This window comes from Sinocyclocheilus grahami, unplaced genomic scaffold, assembly GCF_001515645.1.
Source record: "Sinocyclocheilus grahami isolate Dianchi unplaced genomic scaffold, SAMN03320097.WGS_v1.1 scaffold2242.1, whole genome shotgun sequence".
Classification (NCBI taxonomy): Eukaryota; Metazoa; Chordata; class Actinopteri; order Cypriniformes; family Cyprinidae; genus Sinocyclocheilus; species Sinocyclocheilus grahami.
The window spans coordinates 32075-57133 of record NW_015507421.1 but is presented as its reverse complement, the minus strand read 5'-3'; the positions used below and the strand labels follow the sequence as shown (position 1 = coordinate 57133).

Below are 25059 nucleotides of genomic sequence, written 5' to 3'. Positions count from 1 at the left end.
TCCGGTTTCTCTTATTGTTAGTCAAATTAACCAAATTACTGAGAAAGTCACCTTTTGTTTGTAATGGCTCTTGGTGCCTCTGCCCCAGTCTTTGAGTAGTTATGCTGATTGGATTAGCACCTATGCATTTGAATGACACTGTTATGCTGATGAGATCAGGGCTGGAGAAATTCCGGTAACGGGCTGATTCCTGTATTGCATTTGCATGCTTTGTTTAGATTGTCGCCACCTCTACTGAATGAATCCCGCCCCCTTAAAATGTATATAAACTCTACTGTGCTGAGCTATAGTCAGACTTGGATGACTGCAGCGACGCACAGCGAGTCCTCAATAAAGAGTGACTTCTGTATGAAAGATATCCCAACGTCTCCTGGTTTCTGCTTTGACGAGGAAAAAGCTACAACACCATTGCCTCAGAATCTTTGGACTGAAGCAGAGTGCAGCTGACAAAGACTCTGAGCTATGTAACACGGCAGCGTACGCAGTGTCTCGTTCCCTCCTCTCAGGGAACCGAGGTTACGTTAGGTAACCGGAGACGTTCCCTGTCAAGTCGGTCTCTCGACATTGCGTCATCAAAGATGTCACTTTGGGGATCTCATAAAATCCCACCATGTTGATAGAGAAGATCCAGAATGGCTGTAAGCAAACCCGTTGAAAAGTACTTCACACAACGAGTACTTCACCCATGCCCTGAGTCTGAACACGGCAGACCGCTGCTTGGAGACAGAGGGCTGCTTGTCGTGTTGCGGGAATTTTGTCTTCTGTACACGATAGACCACTGCACTACGACAGGGGGGTGTTTATATCATGTGAGTCAGTAGCGAACCATGACTCTTGAACCTAGGCCCTCTCCCCCTACCCTTGTCATTACCAGCCTAACAAAGCACCAGCCTAGCTTACGGTGTCTTCTTTTAAAAGTCATCTTTGACAGTTCCACTTTTGAAACAAGAGGCTAATCCCGATACCATCGAGTATCGAAAAACGTCTCGTCGTTCGGTACCAAATTTCGATGTCTAAGGGGTTAATCTCATCAACGTCAGTGAGCCAGGGAACCGAGGTTACGTTAGGTAACCGGAGACGTTCCCTGTCAAGTCGGTCTCTCGACATTGCGTCATCAAAGATGTCACTTTGGGGATCTCATAAAATCCCACCATGTTGATAGAGAAGATCCAGAATGGCTGTAAGCAAACCCGTTGAAAAGTACTTCACACAACGAGTACTTCACCCATGCCCTGAGTCTGAACACGGCAGACCGCTGCTTGGAGACAGAGGGCTGCTTGTCGTGTTGCGGGAATTTTGTCTTCTGTACACGATAGACCACTGCACTACGACAGGGGGGTGTTTATATCATGTGAGTCAGTAGCGAACCATGACTCTTGAACCTAGGCCCTCTCCCCCTACCCTTGTCATTACCAGCCTAACAAAGCACCAGCCTAGCTTACGGTGTCTTCTTTTAAAAGTCATCTTTGACAGTTCCACTTTTGAAACAAGAGGCTAATCCCGATACCATCGAGTATCGAAAAACGTCTCGTCGTTCGGTACCAAATTTCGATGTCTAAGGGGTTAATCTCATCAACGTCAGTGAGCCAATAAGCCTGCAGCACTAGGTGTGCTCGATTAGAAGCGGCGCAGATCGATCAGTGTTTGACATCCACAAGAGCGATGCGAAAACGTACGGAGCAGTCTACTCGTGGTACTGTAATACACCGATAGGTCTGCACAGTCAGTCCGCGTCACATGCCACACTCAGAGATGTGGCTCACTCAAGAAGATTTAGTGTGAATGCGTCCCAGCCCCCATAGCTGTAAGGCTACATTTACACTGGTGCGTTTTTGTTTTAAAATGAAAACGATCCTCGTCATACTGGCATTTCTACTGCGTTTCAAGCCGGCTTTCCACTATCTCCAACAAATGACAGACTGAAAGTCATTCATTTTCAATGGAGAGTAGCGCGGGAGCTGCGTAGAGTTCCAATCATATGCAGATGTCCGTTCATACTACAAGACCGAAAGCGCGTGTTACGTGACCATTCATGCACAATGTAGCATCATGCTACATAAGACCAGGGTTTAAATTGGGCCGGGCCGTCTGGGGCTGAGCCCCGGCACATTGACTCCAGGGCTTGACATTAACGCTTCATTAACGCCAGACAAGTAACATGATTAAAACATCAGTAACCAAATATAACTATGTAAACAGCAAAACGCAAGTTATATTCTGATTTTATTACATTTAGAGTAAGTGGCGAATAGTGGATATCTAATGTATATAATGCATCTATTGACAGTATAAGGTTGCGCTGCTGAGGCGAGGCTCGCGCAGCCTCTCCAGGAGAAATCAAAACGTGAACACTAAGAAACTCAGCATCCTGAGGTAAAAATTCAAAATGGAAAGTTTTTATATTTAAAATACAGTTAGTTAGGCAACATCACACAACGTTTTCACCATTACGACTGTTTAATAGTTCTATAAACAGTTCAATAAGCAAATACAATAATATTAGGTCACTTACATTTTAGGCGGAAACAGCGCATCTCACAGCAACCAGCCGATTCATTGCTGATTGATTCCGTGTTTTGAACGAATCGGTTGAGACAAAGTTTCATTAGCCCATGCATAAACATCTGATGAATCTGCCGTTTGAACGAATCATTTGAATGAACGACTCAATGACTCACTCATTAAACACTCACAAACGGGCACCAAAAGTTTCATTAGCCCATGCATAAACATCTGCTGAATCTGCCGTTTGAACGAATCATTGACTCAATGACACATTCATTAAACGCTCACTGTCATGCCACTAAAAAAAATAGAAAAAAAAGGTGTTTTTGTTTTGTTTCAACAATACAGCGTGATCTGTTTATCTTTGTAACGGTAGTAACGCGGTACTGCGCACGTCATGAATCAGGAAGTAGATCGCTATGTGGTAGTCAGTTGCAGTAGTATGCGAGCTCTCTCAGTCATCCGTTTCTCGAGCGATCGCCTTTTCCTTTTCCCCTTTGCTAAAGCAACGTCTGTGAGTTTTTCTCATCATGTAATATTAAGACAGTGTCTATTTTCATCTTTGTAAGACTATTGAGACGGCTAAGCTAGCTTTACGTTTATTACTGCCGATTGTTTACTAGCTCGATTGCGTTTTATCATATAGAGCACTGCTGTGTAGATAATCCGTGCTGTTTTCTCTGTCACTTGTATTTGGATTTAATATTAATATATATCTCATTTGTATTGTATTACAGTTTCACAATATTCCCAGTAAACTTCATGGAAATTAATCATCTGTGCCCTGGAGTTTTTTGGGAGTGTTTAAGCTGAATGGAGCATAGTCCATGACAGTGAAAAGACGGCAACGCAGCTAATGAGGGTCACAAGGATCGCCATCTTACGGAGCAATTCAATACCAAGAGAAGTGGCTAACGCTACAGCGCCCTGTCAGCTACGTAATAGTATTCTTCTCCTGTTATTGACACCGCAGTGAGTCACAATGTCACAACGAAGCAACAGTAAAAAAGGCAATGAAGATATCCAGTCTGAGACTGTGCGTTTAAGAAGCAGTCGTTCATCTGGTACATCGTCCAGCTTGAAGGTTAGTATGGCTGTCGCCATGGCAAAGGCAAAGGCTGAAGCAGCGCAAGCTAGAGCAGCACACACGCAGAAGGAAATCGAACTTAAAGTAGAGCAAGCTTGTGCTCAAGCTAATCTTGATGCATTAAATGATGAGAAAGAAAAGGATGCCACCATAGCAGAGGCGAATGCTCTCGTGACCGGTCTACAAGATATGGGTCTTGAAGTATGCAGTAAGGCTAGCAGCCAGGTTCCTCAATCGGTCAAAGACCAGCGAGTCGCCGCTTATGTGTCGGCACAAGCCAGTCTACGCAGCAAAGGTTTATCAGTTAGAAGAGGTAGTGATTATGCTTCGCCAACGCTGCATCCTCCGCATTCTCAACCTAATGATGCCATCCACTCAACGCCTCACCCACTCAGCGCGAGTCAAAATCAAGCTACTGCTTCTGCAGACATTATGCCACATCAAGTTCATCAAGCTCCTCAAACCAGTGGAGTGCCGCTACAACAAAGGTGCAATCAAACTTTTAACACTTTCTCAGTTCTCCAGCGTGGTGGGAGTCGTTCGCAACAGAACGTCAAAGCAGATCCCTCCCCTCCTGCGCGCTCGCATGAGATCTCATCAAATATCTAGCTCGTAGCAGTCTGGTGACTTCAGGTTTAACCGCATATGATGACCAGCCAATTAACTATTGGGCCTGGAAAACATTGTTCCTGAGTGCTATCGCCGATCTAGACCTGTCTGCTGCAGGAGAACTCAACCTCCTCACCAGGTATCTAGGAAAAGAGTCGACAGAACAAGTAAGAAGAATTAAAACTGTCAACATTAAGGATCCAGCAATTGGATTGCGCATGGCCTGGGAACGCTTCGACGAAATATATGGCTCACCAGAGGCCGTCGAGCAGGCTTTGTTCAACAAGCTAGAAAACTTTCCAAAGGTTACAATGAAGGATCCACGAAGACTCAGGGATCTAGCCGACCTGTTGTCGGAGCTTCCCGCAGCCAAAGAAGACAGCTACCTTGCAGGCTTGTCGTCTTTGGATACCTCCAGAGGTAATAGGCCTATTATCGATAAACTACCATACAACATGCAAGAAAAGTGGCTTTACTTTGGCACAAGATACAAACAGGAACATTTAGTTAGTTTTCCACCTTTCTCCGTGTTGGTAGACTTCATCGCCACGGAGGCAAGGGCTCGCACTGACCCAAGTTTTAACTTCTTCACGCAAGCTCCAGCGGAGAGAAAGAGTAAGTGGGAGAAACCTACTAAGACATCAGTATACGTTCACAAGACGCAGGTCTCAGGAACTGCTAAGGCAGAGTGTGGAGAAAGTACGGAACGTATTAATCCCAACAGACACTGTCCTCTGCATAGAAAGCCTCACCTTCTGAGGAAATGCAGAGGCTTTCGTGAGAAGAGCATAGACGATCGCAAACAGCTTTTGAAAGAGCATTACATCTGCTTTCGCTGTTGCTCCTCCACAGATCATCTCGCAAAGAATTGCACCGCTGAGATAAAATGTACAGAGTGTGGGAGTGCGGCTCATGTGACAGCACTTCACCCCTACCCACCTACCTGGAAATCTAAGTCGTTCCCTTCCACTTCAGAGGATGGCGGGGAGGAAGACAAAGCAGAAATCCGGGAGGTTAAGTCGACGTGCACTCAAGTATGTGGTGAAGGATTGAGTGCCAGAACATGTGCTAAGATCTGCCTTGTCAGTGTGTTCCCCAACGGCTGCAAGAAGGAGTCCAAGAGAATGTATGCCATACTAGATGAACAGAGCAATCACTCCCTGGCGCGGTCGGAGTTCTTTGAGATTTTTAAGATCTCTGGAAGTTCCTACTCGTATACCCTCAAGACTTGTACGGGGTGTTCAGAGAAGGCGGAGAGGAAAGCCAGCGGTTACACAGTGGAGTCGGTGGACAAGAAAATGAGCATTCATCTACCTATACTCCTGGAGTGCAACCAAATCCCTAACGTTCGCACTGAGATTCCTACGCCGGAAGCAGCCTACCATCATGCCCACTTGAAGTGCATCGCTGACAAGATTCCACCTTTAGATCCGGATGCCAACATTCTCCTCTTACTGGGCAGAGACATCTTACAAGTACACAAGGTCCGAGGACAGATAAGCAGCCCAGGAGATGCACCGTTTGCGCAAAGGCTTGATCTAGGATGGGTCGTCATTGGTGATGTGTGCCTTGGAGGTGCTCACAGAACACAAGAGGTGAGAAGCTACAAAACAGCCATCTTAGAGAACGGTCATATGAGTTATCTTCAACCATGCAACAACCAGATCAGAGTGAAAGAGGTATTTGGTCAAGCGTCTAGACTTCAGTATCATTCAGCACCAACCTCCATCCGTGATTCCATGACGCTCAGTGGAGACTGCTTAGGGCAGACTGTCTTCGCTCGTTCTCCCGACTCGCCCCATCCATGGAGGATCTAGAGTTTCAGAAGATAATGGAAACCGAGTGCTATCAGGACAGTTCCAAAAGTTGGGTTGCACCTTTACCCTTTCGGTCTCCGAGAAAGCGGCTGCCTAACAACAGGAAGCAGGTTTTCGTCCATCTTGTCTCGCTCCAGCGCTCATTGGAAAAACGACCACAGATGAAAGTCGATTTCCTAGAGTTTATGGAGAAGATGTTTAAGAAGGCACACGCGGAAGTCGCCCCGCCAGTACAGCCTGGACAAGAGTGTTGGTACCTACCCCTGTTCGGTGTGTATCATCCAAGGAAACCAGATAGAATTTGTGTGGTCTTCGACAGCAGTGCATCATATGGAGGAGTGTCGCTCAACGATATCTTGCTCACTGGTCCCGACCTTAATAATAGCCTGCTAGGTGTTCTTATGAGATTTAGGAAGAAACAGGTAGCGATCATTGCCGACATCGAGCACATGTTCCACTGCTTTCTCGTCAAGGAGGACCACCGTGATTTTCTTAGATTCCTGTGGTACAGGAACAACAACCCTACCTCTGACATTGTCGACTACAGAATGCGGGTTCACCTTTTTGGAAATAGTCCCTCGCCTGCCATTGCAGTGTATGGTCTGCGACAGGCAGCTAAGAAAGCAGAAGCCGACTATGGTAGTGATGCAAGTAGATTCATCTACCGCGAGTTCTATGTTGACGACACTTTGAAGTCCTTCAGCACAGAGGAAGAGGCCATTAGTGTCCTAGGGCGAGCACATAAGATGCTTGCAGCTTCTAACCTCAGGCTACACAAAATTGCTTCAAATCGACCGGCAGTCATCGAAGCGTTTCCATTTGAAGATCGCACCAAGGACGTCAACAGCCTAGATCTCTTCGTTGATGATTTACCAATACAACGTAGCCTTGGATTGCTCTGGAACATGCGCACAGATACATTCATGTTTCAAATCAAAGATGACCAGAGGCCATTCACTCGCAGAGGAGTGCTTTCAACCGTGAACAGCCTCTACGATCCTCTAGGATTCCTCGCACCCATCATGGTTCATGGAAGACTGATACTCAGAGAAATAACTAAGCAAGCAGAGGATTGGGACACACCTCTCCCCAAAGACATGGAGGCTGAATGGACTAGATGGAAACGGTCGAGCTAGATACCACACCCTTATACGTCATTCTCCACCGCAGGTGCTCTAAGAAGAGAACTCTGTATCTTTGCAGATGCATCGGTCAAGGCAATAGCAGCCGTAGCCTACACAAGCCGCCAAGAACAGACTGAGATTGGCTTTGTCTTCGGGAAGGCGAAGTTGACGCCTCAGCCTGATCTAACCATCCCAAGACTTGAGCTTTGTGCGGCTGTACTCGCCATCGAGATCGCTGAGATGGTAGTTTCAGAGATGGATACAACGTTCGACAACATCACCTACTACACAGATAGCAAGGTTGTATTGGGATACATCCAGAACCAGTCAAGAAGATTCTATGTCTACGAACACAACAGGATCCAAAGAATCCGTCAATCACCTTGTTCTGGCCTGTGGAAGTACGTCCCAATGCACCTCAACCCAGCCGACATTGGATCAAGAACTATTACTTCAGACTTGCTTAGCAGCACAACTTGGCTCAAAGGGCCAGCCTTTCTTCATGATGTATCTTTGCATTCACCTGAGCTTCAAGAAGCTTACGACCTTATCGACCCTGACTCCGACTCTGAAGTGCGTCCCCAGGTGGTGACAAGTTTCACTAATGTTACCAGAGATGTGATACACAACGCTTCGAACGCTTCTCCAAGTTCAGCACTCTCCTTACAGCCGTAGCTCACCTCATCCATGTGGCCCACTCCTTCGCCCACTCTACCCAGGATGAATGTCAAGGGTGGCATGTCTGTCGACCTACAGAGGAAGAATGGTTGAAAGCCAAAGTATGTATTGTGAAGAGTGTCCAGAATGAGTGCTATTCAGAGGAACTTAAGTGTATTAACTCAGGATCCAACATTCCACTGAATAGCAGCCTTTGGAAACTGCACCTTATCTTGGACCAAAATCAACTTCTTAGAGTAGGAGGTCGAATTGAGCAGTCGGATCTGAGTATGAACGAGGTCCATCCCATCATCGTTCCTGGCCGGCATCATCTAGCTACCCTGCTTGTGTCTCACTATCACAAAGCAGTGAAACACCAAGGAAGACATCTGACCGAAGGTGCCATTCGAACGGCAGGATTCTGACTAGTGGGAGCTAAACGCTGCATCTGCAGTTTGCTTCACAGATGCGTCACTTGTAGAAGACTGAGGGGAAAAATGGAACATCAGCTGATGGCAGCTCTGCCAGCAGAACGGCTACAAGTAGCACCTCCTTTCACCTATGTAGGTGTCGACATTTTTGGACCCTGGGAAATTGTCTCACGCCGTACAAGAGGAGGAGTCTTCAACTCTAAACGATGGGCTGTGATGTTCTCTTGTATGTGTTTGAGGGCAGTCCACTTTGAGGTGATTGAAGCCATGAGTACCAGCAGTTTTATCAACGCTTTGAGGAGGTTCTTTGCAATCAGGGGCCCCGCGAAGCAGATCCGTTCCGACTGCGAAACTAATTTCATCGGCGCTTCTCGTGAACTAGAGATGGACCAGTCGAATCCAGGTTTCAAAAGAGTGGAGGAGTACTTGGACACTCAGAGCTGCACCTGGGTATTCAACCCGCCCCACGCGTCTCATATGGGCGGCGCGTGGGAACGAATGATTGGCATTGCCCGTCGGTGATGTTCTCTTGTATGTGTTTGAGGGCAGTCCACTTTGAGGTGATTGAAGCCATGAGTACCAGCAGTTTTATCAACGCTTTGAGGAGGTTCTTTGCAATCAGGGGCCCCGCGAAGCAGATCCGTTCCGACTGCGAAACTAATTTCATCGGCGCTTCTCGTGAACTAGAGATGGACCAGTCGAATCCAGGTTTCAAAAGAGTGGAGGAGTACTTGGACACTCAGAGCTGCACCTGGGTATTCAACCCGCCCCACGCGTCTCATATGGGCGGCGCGTGGGAACGAATGATTGGCATTGCCCGTCGTATTTTGGATTACATGTTGCTTGAGCAGAAAAGGTCTCATCTTTCACATGAAGTCCTGACCACCCTCATGGCCGAAGTAACCGCGATCATGAATGCCAGACCACTCATCCCAGTGTCATTGGATCCGGAATCGCTTCTCATTCTCACTCCAGCGATGCTTCTAACCCTCAAGACAGGTTCTGCGCCTCTTCCTCCGTCAGGAAGCTTTGCTTCCATTCTTCTCATCAGAGAAGAATGGAAGCAAGTTCAGGGCCTAGCAGACATGTTTTGGAACAGGTGGAAACATGAATACCTCAAAACATTACAACTTCGGCACAAGTGGCAAGGAAAGAGGCCGAATCTCCAAGAAGGAGACATGGTTCTCTTGAAAGACAATCAAGCTAAGAGAAATCAATGGCCTATAGGCCTCATCACAAAAACCTTTCCAGGAGAAGATGGATTGGTTCAGAAAGTTTAAGTGGAAATTGTCAAGGATGGAACCAGAAAGATCTTTTCTCGGCCTGTTACAGAAGTGGTTTTGCTTCTTTCTCCAAAGACTGATTCCATTAATTAATGTGGGCTCTTTAAAGGCCCAAGCGGGGATTGTCATGCCGCTTGAGAAAAAAAAGGGAAAAAAAGGCGTTTTTGTTTTGTTTCAACAGTACAGCATGATCTGTTTATCTTTGTAACGGTAGTAACGCGGTACTGCGCACGTCATGAATCAGGAAGTAGATCGCTATGCGGTAGTCAGTTGCAGCAGTCTGCGAGCTCTCTCAGTCATCCGTTTCTCGAGCGATCGCCTTTTCCTTTTCCCCTTTGCTAAAGCAACGTCTGTGAGTTTTTCTCATCATGTAATATTAGGACAGTGTTTATTTTCATCTTTGTAAGACTATTGAGACGGCTAAGCTAGCTTTACGTTTATTACTGCAGATTGTTTATTAGCTCGATTGAGTTTTATTATCTAGATCACCGCTGTGTAGATAATCCGTGCTGTTTTCTCTGTCACTTGTATTTGGATTTAATATTAATATATATCTCATTTGTACTGTATTACAGTTTCACAATATTCCCAGTAAACTTTATGGAAATTAATCATCTGTGCCCTGGAGTTTCTTGGGAGTGTTTAAGCTGAATGGACATAAGACAATAAATAAGATTTATATTCCGCTTTTACTCAAAACTCACTTTAAACCACCATCGAGTGTTTGTAATAACTTCCGATTGGCATGTGTGTTTTGGCCATGTATTGTTGCTGAAATTAAATATGTTATTACCTCTGAGTCAGAGCAGCGATCATGGAAAAGAGAGCACAGGCAGACAGCGCTGGAAGCTGCTAATGCTCAACAGTAAATCAGTGGAAAATGAATAGAAATGATGATTCTGTCTGAACTATGTATTTTAAAACAAACACGCACTAGTGTAAATGTAGCCTAATAGATGTGTAAACTAAAGACTATTTGAGCTTTATTAAAACTATTTGCACTGATTTATTGTGTTGGTTACATTTTTTCCTTTGTGTAGTGGCTCAGCAGATGAGTCTTTGAGTCTGTATAAACATCAACAAGCTGAAAAATAAAACCAAAGGTTTTTTTTTAGATAATGTAATCTTGTTAAAATAGATTTCATAAAATTGGTATCGAAAAAAGTATCGTTCAGGAACCGGTATCGAAGTCAAGGTATCGATATCGATATCAAAAATTTTTACGATACCCAGCCCTACACCAGCTGCACCACATTTTTAAAATTTGAACACATTGTTTTCTATTAATGTACACCAGTGGCATAGGGGGGCCCGTCATAAAATAAGGGGGCCGCTCTATATTAAATGTGTGCATTTTCAAGTGTTTGTGCAGAGTGTGGAAGCTGAATGACAGCGCCCTTATACTGCATGACAGTTAATTTGGAATCGCCGGTGCAATCAGTTGCAATTAAAATACAGAGATAAGAATAATTACATGGTTCAAATCTGGTAAGGGTCTACATTTATTTTTGTACACTCACAATAACAACAAAACGTGCACTATAAAATATTGAAACCAAACAGGATACTATTTCTGCCGTCTCTGTCCCTGTGAACTTGAGCACGTTAAAAAATGAATCAAAACTCTGTTGCTTCACAGACATGAGAAATATATCTATAGAACGTGAATTGTTTTAATAATGAACCAATTCAAACAGAAAACAAATATTCTCAGATCCGTGATACGTGTAGGCTATATTGCGCATCCACCACACAGCATTATTTGTCAAACTATATTCAAGCCATGTGAATTCATTGTACCATTTTGGGGAAAAGCAATCATTCTTTCCGGCAAATTCAGTGTAAAGGAATACGGTAATCTGCATTCCTTTAGGCCATAAAACCAGTGATATCAGCATTGGTTACCATGGAACCAGAGGCCTGTTCTGCCTTTCTGAGGTGTTAGGTGCATTTCGGGGGAAGGGTCCATAGACCCTCGTAATTGGCCATTTGGTTAGGTGACGGGGAGTTCGATATTATTTGTTAAATATAACAAAAAGTTGTGTGTCTGATTGGTCCAAATGCTACAAGTGTTTTGGAAGTCTCACCAGTGTACACTCCTGATGAAATGTTCCTGTCGGTGTCCTGAAAACAGGACGTGTCAGTTGTCGCTTCGCTGTCTCCTTGTGGAAAGCTGAAGCAGGCTCAGACATAGATGGCAAACTTTCTCTTTCGCGCTTTACGTGATTTCTTGAAAAAATTGTATATTGTACTTTGTGCAATCGCCATTTTTGCCGCATGTTAATGAACTCTCACACAAAAAGACGATCAGAGATTAGGCTACGAACAGCACATGACATAATTAAACCAATTAGCACAGCAAAGCCTATAGCACTCAAATAGCTTGAAATCGAAACTACTGCGGTACAGTTTGCGATTTAAATGCAAATTAACCTGTAGCAAAAAGTCTTTTGTAGATTCTAATTACAGGGGCTCTTGCCGTGTCCACTGACAAATCACTTTCTCCTATTTGTCAGTGGACAATGAACATTAAGAGTAAATATTAATATACGCATTCTAAGATAACATTCTATTATTTGTTTGTCACTGGTGAGGCCAGAAATTGCACTGTAGTGAAGTTTCTTCAATTACAGAAACAATTATACAAAAAAATTTGTCACATATTTGATATCTCAACTTTCAGCTGTTAACCAGTGTTGGGGAAAGTTACTTTTAAAAGTAATGCATTACAATATTGCGTTACTCCCTAAAAAAGTAACTAATTACGTTACTTAGTTACTTTTTATGGAAAGTAATGCGTTTTGCGTTACTTTCGCGTTACTTTTTAAATATAAGCAGGGCTTGATTGTTTTTAATATAAGAAATTCTATTTATAGCAAATATAAAAGCCCTTTCACACCAAATAGTGTAATGAATAAACCTCAGGCTGTAGGAAAAGTAAATTCACCTCTGTACAGTAGAATGCAGGAGAAGAAACACTCTTCAGCAATAAAAAAACAAAGCACTATTGTTAGTTTCTCTAAAGTCATTTTTGCTTATTAGTATGGTTGAACTGGATCATCAAAAGTCAGCAGCAAAGATATTGGTTAATAAAATGTGATTAGATACATTTGTGATATTTAACATATTTAATTATTGCAGGTTTGCGTCATATTCTGAGTTTGCATTTCACTGTTTTAATTCATTTTGATGATTACTAAATCTGTTTTTTTGTGAGTGGGATGAATTAATGCACATTCACATTTAGTCTAGAACTACAGTAACATCATGTTCACACAGCGCACACAATTACTCTGCCATCAAAAATTTAACTACGTTGTTCGTGCATATAAGGTTAAGGGTGTGGGATGCACATAGGTAGTACGGAAGTTCTATGCGGCCATGTATTATTATTTTTTTCCTTTCTTGTTTTCAGAATCAGAATCAGAATCAGAATGAGTTTTTATTGCCAGGTATGTTTACACATACGAGGAATTTGTTTTCATGACAGAAGCTCCACAGTGTAACAGAATGACAGTGACAGAACAAAAACACAGATAATAAAAAATAGAAAAATAGAACAAGTAACTAAGATAACGAGAGTTGTTTTCTCGTTATAACGACTTAATTTTCTCGTTATCTCGACAAAGTTTTTTTTTACATTTTTTTTTACAATGATTGTTTGATCTACTGTTGTTATAGTAACGAACTCAACTTTGACACGCATCTGATGGACAGATAAACCATGCACTCTTACTGTAGCCTATGTCGTGGATATTTCAGCAAATTTTGCTTCGCCTAGTAATAGCGTCTACAATACAAAAATAAAGGCTGATCAATCACGGTTGATATTTCCAGAGACAGTACGCTAAACATGTGTTTGTGTAATTAGCATGTTTAAATGGTCAAAGCAACACCACAAACACAGGCGGAGCGCCTTCAGGATGCAGAACTATTCTAAAATCTTTTAGAGCTGCTTGGATTCAACTCACTTTCAATTTTCCTTTTATTTGAAAGAAAATTATATATAATTTGTCATTTTTAGTAGTCATTATATGCTATGACTGATATCATGTGCGTTATCATGTGCGTTGGCGATGCAGACTAGCAGGGTCGATCCAGTGTACAGTAATGCCCAGAAAACTTTTATTCTGAGCAGTCCATATATCTGCAGTGGTGGAAACATATTCCAGGTCGGCAAAAGTTTTCTTTAGGCCTGTCTCCATTTCCATATGCATTCTCCAAAAAGTTTGTAAAGGTTTTGCGATCGGGCAGCACGGCCCCCGTCCTTTTGCCTGTCACTGAGATTTTGCTTATGATATTACGAAATGTAGGCGCCTCCACAGTGGATAGTGGCTGCATCACCTCGACAATAAAAGCAGCAACCAATTTGTTGAGTTCAGTCGAACTAATTGTTTTACCTGGTGAAGGTGAACTGAAATCAAGCTTTTGTTGTTTAGCTTGAGGCGGGGTGCAGGTATCATTCGGCTCTTTCTCGTCCAACTCTGTTGTGCCGTGCTTTGCATGCAGATGTTTTTTTTAATTTGAAGTGGTGTTTTTTGCAGTTGACAAGAGTTTTTCACCTACACATAATCTACATTTAACGACAATCCCCTTCTCCCTTTCTTCGACGAATTCAAAATAATTAGAATACTTCCATCGCAGAAATGTAAAGCTCTGACCAGCCATCTCTGTTTCTGACTATATCTGTTCCCGCGCACGCATTGAGTGCGTGATTTTACGTGATTACGTTCATTTTAATTAAGTAATTACATTTTTTTAAAGCAAATTAAACAAAAAAAGTAACTCGCGTTACTTTTTTAAAAAAGTAACTCGAATATTCATGTGTAAATTTATAAAGTAATGCGTTACTTTACTAGTTACTTCAGAAAAGTAATATTATTACGTAACGCACGTTACTTGTAACGCGTTACCCTCAACACTGCTGTTAACTATACATTATGTTGCATAGAATAGTACACTGATGTTTCAATATAAAAAGTGTATTTACACATACAAGTTCCCATTCGAATGGTCTCTCCCGTTGCGTCGCTGACGATTATGGGGAAACTCCTGTTTATTCTGATACTGAAGACTGATTTGATCACATTCCTGTAGCTGCATGAACCAATGGCGCTTCAACCCGCCAAAAGGGGTGGAGCCGACTGTTGTATAAGTCAGCTCTGAGCACCATTTTGTCCAATTTTTCTCCTTCAGCAAGGAAGATCATCTCCTCGCCGGAATCTGAAGCAAGAAGCTCAGCCCCTACATGATGTAGATGGGCACCCATAGACTGCACTCACCAGAACGGAATGCTCTCACTGAGAGAATGAGTCTCACCCTTCTCCACTCACGGATCACCTTCTTCAATGAAGGCAGCCTTGATCTCCCATTTCATCCCTCTCAGCTAGCTCTGAGAAAGAAACAGTGGAGTCACGGGGATAAGCACTCATAGGCTTGAGTGATCTCACACCAGCACAGGTCCTGCGTGCTCACTCTCCCCGCAGCACTTTGATCCACCAGTGTGTTTTACATGTGAGGATCAGCGCCCTTCGTCTGCATCGAGCGGTTTGATCTTTTTAGGTGGATCAGTGGAGAATGTCACCTATGATTCTGTATCGCTGACAGCTTCACCAGGCTGTGGAGAATCTCAGCTTAGAATGGTCGGCTCTGGAAGAGCCTGCCCGTAGCCGTTTAGATAAATGATACCCGCTGGGTTGTCGTCAACAAATCTCCTGCTAGAGTTCACGATGATCTTATCAAGACGTAGCACGCCCCTACTCCGCACATGTCAACTTTTATATTTCTGCCACCCTCACCTCTCTTGACGGCATTGAAGTAAGAGGATATGGCAAGCTCCCCCACACGTCTACCTGCCATCTGCCCGGCTTATTTGTAAATTGCTTCACTGCAGCTCAAAAGTCATTGCAGGTCATGCACCACTTCTTGCCTAAGCGCTCCAGCCCCGTAGAATGAGGTTACTCACTCCAGTTTGCTCACAGGCCACTTCGCCATGGAAACGGTTCCTCTAGTGAGCAGCGAGGTTTTTACAGCTGCTACTTCCTCATTCCCAAGAAAAATAGCAGGCTCAGGCATCTGAACTGTGCGATTATGAATCGCCCATTCAAGATGCTGACTTGGAAGCAGATCCTCACACAAATGCCGCTGGGACTGGTTTTTTATCGGTGGATCTGAAAGATGCTTACGTTCACATCCAGATAGCCCCTCATCACAGACCGCTCTTGAGATTCGCGTTCGAGGGGGTGGATTATCAATTTACAATCTTATCATTCGGACTGTCTTTGGTCCTATGCACTTTACAAAGTGCACGTATGCTGCTCTTTCTCCTCTGAGACAGATTGGAATCTGCATTGTGAATAACCTAGACGATTGGCTGGTCTTAGCCAGATCGAAACAGGAACTCATCGCTCACAGGTCGCTGCTGCTCAGCCACCTGGAGTGGCTTGGGCTACTAATTAATTTAGCCAAGAGCTTTCTGTCTCCCAGCCTGCGAGAAGTCTTCCTTGGGACAGTTATTGATTCTGCCCAGATGCGGGCATGGATTATGCCGGAATGCTCCCTGATAATTCAGTGGCTTGCAGCGTCATTCAGACTTGGGACTTCACATCCCCTCAGGGCTTTCAGAGGATGCTTGGCCTCATGTCAGCCGCTTCATCTGTGATTCCTCTGGGCTTGCTTCACATGCAGCCCCCTTCAGTATTGATTCAAAGCCCATGTTCCATCCTACACTTGGTGCCTGCGATGTTTTCATCTCAGGATAACCCATCGCTGCATCAGAGCTGTGGCCCCTTGGAAAACACCTCACCTGTTTCAATCAGGCATCCTGTTGCGACTGACCTCCAGAAGGAAGCATCAGAATCAGCAAAAGCTTTATTGCCAAGTGTGCTTACATACACATGGAATTTGTCTTGGTGACAGAAGCTTCCAGTACACAGACAGGTTGACAAGTGACAAGACACAGATAACAAAAATAAAAATAAGTGAGTAAAAATAAATATGTAAAAAAAAAAAAAAAATACACAATAGACAAAGCGACATTAAACAGTATATTGTATGTACAGATGTGCTATAGACAAATTATGCAAGGGAATGTGGATAGATGTAAGATATATTAAATCAGTAACATATGTATAATAAATATAAGTATAGATAGTTGGGTATTGCACATGTTTTATTGCACAGTGGGGAGAACATTTAACTGTTCATGAGGTAGATGGCCTGAGGGAAGAAACTTTTCCTATGTCTGGCCATTCTGGTGTTCAGTGTAGTGCCGGCCAGACGGCAACAGTTCAAAGAGGAAGTGTACTGGGTGTGAGGGGTCCAGAGTGATTTTGCCAGCTCTTTTACTCACTCTGGATGAGTGCAGTTCTTGGAAAGTGGGGAGGGTTGTACCAGTGATTTGCTCAGCAATCCGGACTATCCACTGAAGTCTTCTGAGGTCAGTTTTGGTAGCTGAGCTGAACCAGACAGTTATTGAAGTGCAGAGGACGGATTCAATGATGGCCGAGTAGAACTGTATCAGCTGGTGAAGGAAGTACAACCTCTGCTGGGCCTTTTTGACAATGGAGTCAATGTGATTGTCCCACTTCAGGTCCTGAGAGATGGTGGTACCCAGGAACCTGAATGACTGCACTGTTGCTACAGTGCTGTTCATTATGGTGAGTGGGGGGGAGTGCAGGGGGGTTTCTCCTGAAGTCCACTATCATCTCCACTGTTTTGAGCTTGTTCAGCTCCAGGTTGTTATAACTGCACCAGACAGCCAGCTGTTCGACCTTGCTTCTATAAGCAGACTCGTCACCGTCCTGGATGAGGACGATGACTGTAGTGTCGTCTGAAAACTTCAGGAGCTTGACAGAGGGGTCGGTAGAGGTGCAGTCGTTGGTGTATAGGGAGAAGAGCAGTGGGGAGAGCACACATCCCTGAGGAGAGCCAGTGCTGATGGTGCAGCTGTTGGATGTGAATTTACCAGTTATCACTAGCTGTTGTCTATCTGTCAGAAAGCTGGTGATCCATTGGCAGATAGAGTTAGGAACAGAGAGCTTGGTTAGTTTGGTCTGGAGGAGTGTTGGGATGATGGTGTTGAAGGCTGAACTGAAGTCCACAAACAGGATCCTTGCATAAGTCCTTGATTTGTCCAGATGTTGCAGGCTGTAGTGTAGTCCCATGTTGACTGCATCATCCACTGACCTGTTTGCTCTGTAAGCAAACTGCAGGGGGTCCAGTGATGTCCTTCAGATAAGCCAACACCAGTCTTTCAAATGACATCATGACCACATATATTAAAGAAACAGGTCTGTAGTCATTAAGTCATGTGATTTTGGGTTTCTTTGGGATGGGTATGATGGTGGAGTGTTTGAAGCAGGCAGGGACTTCGCACAGCTCCAGTGATCTGTTGAATATCTGTGAAAAGACGTGGGCCAGTTGGGCAGGTTTTTAGACAGGCTGGTGTAATACCATCTGGGCCTTGTGCTTTCCTTCTCTTCTGCTTCCTGAAGACCTGACGCACATCATCTTCACTGATCTGAAGTGCAGGAGTGGGGGAGAGGGAGGTTGCTGGAGGTGTTGATGCTGTGTAGACAGTTGGTCAGGGCAGGTGTGGGGTGTGAGACCAGGAGTTTCAAATCTACAGTAAAACTCATTCAGGTCTTCAGCAAGTTGTTGATTCACCTCAGTGCTGGAGGGTGGTGTCTTGTAGTTTGTAATGTCTTTCAGACCTTTCCACACTGAAGCAGGTTCGTTGGCTGAAAAATGGTTTTCCAGCTTTTTAGCGTAGCTCGTCTTAGCCACTCTCATCTCCTTATTCAGTGTGTTCCTGGCCTGATTGTACAAGACTCTGTCCCCACTCCTGTAGGCATCTTCTTTGGCCTGGCAAAGCTTTTTGAGTTTTGCTGTGAACCATGGTTTATCATTGTTGTATATTAAATGAGTCCTGGTAGGAATGCACATATCCTCACAGAAACTGATGAATGAAGTTACAGTCTCTGTGAGCTCATCCAGATCAGTGGCAGCAGCTTCAAAAACACTCCAATGAGTGCAGTCGAAATATACAGTGCAGTCTTGTAATGCCCACTCTGTTTTGTTGGTCCATCTCTTTACAGTTCTTAAGACAGGCTTAGCAGATTTAAGTTTTTGCCTGTATGTTGGAAGGAGATGAACCAGGCAGTGGTCAGAGAGTCCCAAAGCTGCTCTGAGGATGGAGAGATATGCATCCTTTATTGTGGTGAAGCAGTGGTCCAAAATATTTTTGTCTCTGGTGGGGCATGTAATATGTTGTTTGAATTTTGGCAGTTTGTGTGTGAGGTTTGTTTATTAAAGTCCCCGAGATTATAACAGAGTCCGGGTGTTGTTGTTCTGTATCTGTGATCTGATCAGCCAGCTGTTGTAGCGCCGCGCTCACGTGCCCTTGCCGTGGAGTGTAAACACTCACGAGAATGAACAAGGAAAACTCCCATGGTGAGTAGAAAGGCTTACAGTTGATGAAGAGCACTTCTAAATCAGGACAGCACATCTTCTTCAACGCTGTTACATCTGTACACCACCTTTCGTTGATGTAGAAGTATGTCCCACCGCCACGCGATTTCCCTGTTGATTCTGCGTCGCGATCCACTCTGAACAGCTGGAAGTCCGGCTTTGTTTCGTCCATTTTGTTGGGTAGAGAGTAAAGATTCGCCAGATGGATGCTAGGCAACGCCATTCTGAAGCCACGCTGTCAAGAGTTTGACTCGTTTCCCACGCTTACGCGTCTTAAAGTGTTTGAACCGTGCCGCTGCTCTGCCAACTACAATGTTCAGCAAAACATCAGAATAGTTGCAAACCGGTAGAAGATTGCGTGGTGTGTTCTGCCGAATGTTCAGCAGTTCATCCTTGGTGAAACTCATTGTAGTTGATAAACAAAAAAACAGGAAAAACGAACAAAAACAGTGAAACAACTGGAGCGCTCAACACCGAGGTGGCCATCCGTGGCGCCATCTTGAGTATATATAAGGTGGTCATGACAGATGCCTCCAACTCAACTTGGGGAGTTTGTATGGGGGCAGACCAGCATTTGGTCAAACCTGGAGCAATGCTTACACGTCAACTGTCTCGAAGTGATGGGGATTTTTTTAGCTCTAAAACCCATCCTGCCGGCCTTAAAGGTGTCATGAACTCCATTTTTTATTTTATAATGTTCTCTGAGGTTTGCTTATAATGTTAACGTGATTTTGCATTTTAAAAAATCATAATTTTGAAGCAATAGGCTATTTTAATAGGGTGCATTCAAGACTTGCAAGTAAACGGCCACAGTTTTACTTATTAAATTAGTTTCACTTATTAAAATAATAGATGGACGCTGCTGTGATGACTCTGAAAACAGCATGGGTCATTTGGGTTAACCATTTTGCTTAAAGTTAGCAACAAATGTCTTTAATTACTTCAGCTCGCCAGATGCTGCCTTCCATGCTTGCTTAGCTCCTCATTTTGCCTCTGATGATGAGTCTAATTTATATAGCGCTTTTCCCAAGCTCAAAGCACTTCACAATCAACATTAAACACAAGACAAATCAATAAACAATACAGTATACACAACAATCAAAACAAAAAATTTGAGAATCTGAGGCAAATGTATAATCGAGAGTGAAAACATTTTTGCCAACAGTGCAAACGGAATGAGCAGTAGCGTGATATGTATAGCCAGAGCAGGCCCAATGGTGTAGACTTGCCAAGCAACCCGCGTCGTGCTGCATCTCGAGTACCACAGAGCCCAAACGAGTGCAAACTCCAGGACCCCAAACAGAAAACGGGAAAACTCAACAACGACACCCACTGCCGATAAATCCTCCCGTAAAAAAGATGCAGCCACTCCATCAGCAGCTACCACGATGCAAACGCTGTAAGGCAGGCAGGCCGGTGGAGTCAGTTTAAGCCGTATGAAATGCCACCGAAAGTGGCGGAATGGAGCACACCCCCTCCGCGCACCAGCTGGAGTCACGAAAACAGTCCATTGTATTTCCATTTTTTGAATGTGTGAGACGATGTTAGTCCATTTTTGAAACCAGGAGAACATACATTCTAACAAAAATGACAAGACAAATGCGCACAGAGTACTCACACCGGAAGTGACGAGGAGGTGACTCTGCTGTGTTCACCAGCTGAAGTTTGCCTGTTTTACCATAATTATATAGGATATAAAAAGTAAATGCCTGTGACCGTTCGGTCAAGGAAGACCACACAAAACACTGCAGAATAATCAAAAACATTATGAACGTCATGAAACGTCATGAAAAGGTGAACAGTTGTAGATTAGACATTGCACTAAGCTTGGTACCTCTAAGCTTGCAGTTAATTTTTAAAATTTGCATAGATAGTGAATGGCTCACTGATTTGTGGTAACAGTCCAGTTCACAATGATTGTCTGTTTATTTTATTTCCCCCATTATAATACACAGAGAGAAGCTCCAAGACCAATCCATATAATTTTATTGGGTTCTAATATTGGGATTTTCCAGCCTTCTGGCTCTGGATGCAATTCAAACAAAAGGCTCATTGTGGCAATCTTCTTATAGCTGGTTCATCTGTACTGCAGGTTATTGGTAATGGACTTACTCTTGTTATTCTTTAGTATTATTTAGTGTCCTTAACCTTTACACCATTCTGCAGTTCAGTACATATGTTCATTATGTCCAATGCAGTGGTTATTAACCACTTCTAAACGATTCTTAATGAAAATGTACACCTTGTTTTTTTGTTTTTTTTATAGCATTATTTATAATAATTGTTAATTGTTTGGATTAGAGTTATTTTAATATATTATTAATAATTTATTTATTAAAATTTGTATGTAACTTCTTAGAGGTTTGCTGAGGCCCTCTAGTGGGATCTGGTCCCCTGGTTGAGAACTATTGGTCTATTTTTTGTCTCTGTGTTGAGGCACAACCTGGACTCAAGAGATAGTAGATCTTCTGCTGCACAATGGAGATGCTGAGGTGTGCAAGAGAGCGCCAACAGCTGTCCGTATTCCATTTCTGGAGATTTGCTCTCCTCCACCCATACCATCAGGTACACATTAACGCATGTTTCATTTATACTCATACATGGTTTTTGGTATATGAAGGATATGTCAATGCACCTGTGTATACAAAACTAATTTATCTTTATGCTTCATTTAGGGCTTGACTTACTTGAACAGATGAAACCACCGAGAGTCATCAAAACTCATCTGCCCATTCAGCTAGTGCCTAAAGGATTCTGGGAAAATAAATGCAAGGTTATAATTCAATTAAAACAACTTAAAAAAAAAAATGTATTAACTTCAAACACAAGGTCAAATTTGGGTTTATTTGGGTTGTATCCTCCCCAACAGAAGATAAAACCAAATGACTTCTCTCTAGAGTGTATTGGTCATAACAGGCACTCAGCCTTGTGATGTTAAAACCCCTTGAACTGTATCTGACCACTGAGTACTGCAAATCATGTCCACTAGTCCTCCTGTTTTTCCAGGTCATTTATATGGCCCGGAATGCTAAGGATAACCTTGTAAGCTACTTCCACTTTGATCGCATGAACCTTACCCAGCCAGAGCCAGGACCTTGGGATGGATACATTCACAAGTTCATGCAGGGACGATGTGAGACAAAACTACATATTTAAATATAATTTACAAAAATGAAAATTCTTTCATCATCTAATCACCCTCAAGTCAATCTAAATCTGTGTGACTGACGTTTTTCTTTGGGAAACAATATGCAAACATTTTGACAAATATCTCAGCTGTTTTTGTCCACACAATGTAAATACTGTATATTCAACCTATTGACTTTCATTATATGGACAAAAAGTGAGACAGTGTTCCATTTTTGGTTGAACTATCCCTCTACTAAACACACATATACACTCTTTTCAGTTTTCACCTTACTAGTTTTTCACTAACGTAGAAAGAAATGTTTAATCTGGAATCCTTGGTTACTCTGAGTGTCTTCTAATGTTTTTACAGTAGGTTGGGGCTCTTGGTATGACCATGTAAAAGGTTACTGGAAGGAACGCAAGGAAAGGAATATTCTCTACATACTCTATGAGGACATGAAGGAGGTAGTTTTAGTACCACATCTTCAGTCGTGCCAATTTCCTAAAATTTGATAAAAAAACAATTATTTTATGTCTGCTTTGAGTTTTTTGTATCATATATTCATTTTTTTCCAAGAATCCTTTTAGGGAGATTAAGAGGATCATGCACTATCTGGACCTGTCTGTTTCTGAAGATGTCATAAAGAGGATTGTGCAGCTGGCATCCTTCCAAGTCATGAAAGACAATCCAATGGCTAACTACTCCAACATCCCAAAACCTGTGTTTGATCAGTCCATTTCTGCCTTCATGAGAAAAGGTTAATAAAACCCATACTAAATATCCCTTATGAGATTAAATTAATTCTTTTTTATTTATTTAAACTTTTAAATAGATGCGTTTGTTTTTAGATTTTTTTTAGAATGAGGAACAGGACCTATTGCCATAAAATAAGATTGGTTTGCCTGTTTTTCGGCTGGCTGAGAGTTGTATATGATTAGGCTGTTTTTAGACTCTAAGGAAACCACATAGAAACTTAAATCCTGCTTATATGGCTGTTTAGCATACAGGAATATGAAATATCGATCTGTTGTAAAATTATTTATCTTGTAGATTAGCTAAAAAAAGTAATTTGTCATGGCACAGAAAAAAACAGCCTATAAATGAGCATTTCAACAAAATTACAATTTTAATTAATCGTTAGCTAACATATTTAGCTAGAATGTTAACGTCTTCCCATGTTTAATGTTGTCTCTTGTCTGTTGTTATGGACAACATTAAAATATAGTTTAGCTGTCATTATGCAAACATTTGGACCACTCAATTTGGCAGTTAAGCAATCAGAATCAAGTATTCCAAGGACCATGTAATAAGAAATGATATACAAAATACTGTGTTCATAATTAATCACTAAGCGTGTTTGTTTTCACAGGAGAGGTTGGTGACTGGGTTAACCATTTCACCTCAGCTCAATCCCAGATGTTTGATGAAGACTACGCAAACCAAATGAAAGATGTGGACATTCCGTTCCGCTTTAGCATTTGATCCCTAAATAATTTGTGCAATATTAAATATATGCAATATATTATAGAAGTTTTGCCTGATGTCATTAGGTATAACGTTCTACTCACCTAATCTCACTGATTGCATAAAATATGTTGTTGTTTTTTTTTGTATTTAGAACAATTTAAAATGTCATAATTTTTTATATAAAAGGTTAAGTCGGACTTTAAGCAATATGCTTATTAATTATAGCTTGATTATTTACAGTTAATGGCATTTAACAGGATGGAACCTAAAATCATGGAAATAAAGAGTTAAAGTTGGCATTGATCAGTGAAGGACTGAGAATTAGAGTACATGATGGTGTTCAATTCAAGGTAATTTAGTTTTTTTGTTGTTGTTTTAACTATTCTGAAATATTGAAATACTGAAAATGATATTACACAGTTGATGTTACACAAACCAGTAATAAACTAAAACCATAAAACAAAATAATGTAATAATGTTTGTGTTTTCCCTCCAAAAAAGACATTGTTCCGGGAGGATTTAATTAATGACCTGGCTTTTGTTATAGTTAAAGCGATATTACAAAAGTCTAGGACTGAATGTGTTATGATGAAGTAAAACAATATTTTCTGTAAAACTAAAATGATTTCCATCCATCCATTTTCCAAACCACTTGTCCTATGTATGATGAAGCGGATGCCGGAGCCTATACCAGCATCTCAGGTATAGGAAGGGAAGCACCCTGGATGGATGGCCAGGCACACACATTCTCGCTCAGAAATTATGAGACATTAACACGTTTCATGTTGAAAAAACCAAAGTTTTTAAAAGTACCAAAGTACATAAATTGGTTCTATAAGAAAAATAATTTTCTAGTGGTGATTTTAAAGGCTCCTCAGCCTCCTTTTTTTCTTTTTCTTTTTTTTTCCATTTTAACATTTTAGATAAAATAAGGATACATGATTACACATGTTCTAGTATCTATATTTTAACATTAACTAAATGTGAATGTACGAGCCAATCAAGAACTAATAAAGGGCTAACCTTAGACATTAACTTATAGACATAACAGTATACTTTCTATAAAGCTGCTTTGAAATAATGTGTATTGTGAAAAGCGCTAAACCAATAAATTTGACTTAACTTGATTCATATTCATGTGTCAGTAATGCCCACCTTAGCTACATGTTAGTTCAGGTATGATAGTTAATATATGACATAACACTTACAGGCAAACTTAATGAAATTGACTATTTAATAAAGAATGAGGAGTAGCAATCCATACTATGATCTGAATTGACATTCAAATTTTTTTAACACAATTTTTGACATTTTTGCCATGGCTCTGATGATGCTGAATAAGGTGTGGTCCTTTTTATAACAGTATTACAATATTTCAGCCTTCTTACCTTAAATGTGAAGTCCAATCTTCTTTCTTTCATTTAATTAAAGTTCTCTGTCACCTGTTCATACCACTATTAACCTCTTCCTTCCAAGTC

General features: G+C 42.2%; 1 protein-coding gene across 1 annotated transcript in view; it reads left to right on the top strand.

Moving 5' to 3' along the window:
* The window catches only part of sult1st6 (sulfotransferase family 1, cytosolic sulfotransferase 6), a 36882-nt gene extending 12075 nt beyond the window's left edge, over positions 1–24807 (top strand). Inside the window, exons 2-7 of the mRNA XM_016260898.1 lie at positions 21421–21549; positions 21660–21757; positions 21991–22117; positions 22484–22578; positions 22691–22871; positions 23484–24807. Of these exons, the coding sequence (XP_016116384.1) occupies positions 21421–21549; positions 21660–21757; positions 21991–22117; positions 22484–22578; positions 22691–22871; positions 23484–23596 (743 nt within the window). The 3' untranslated portion in view covers positions 23597–24807. The remainder of the gene's footprint in view (positions 1–21420; positions 21550–21659; positions 21758–21990; positions 22118–22483; positions 22579–22690; positions 22872–23483) is intronic.
* The last annotated feature ends 252 nt before the right edge of the window (positions 24808–25059 follow it).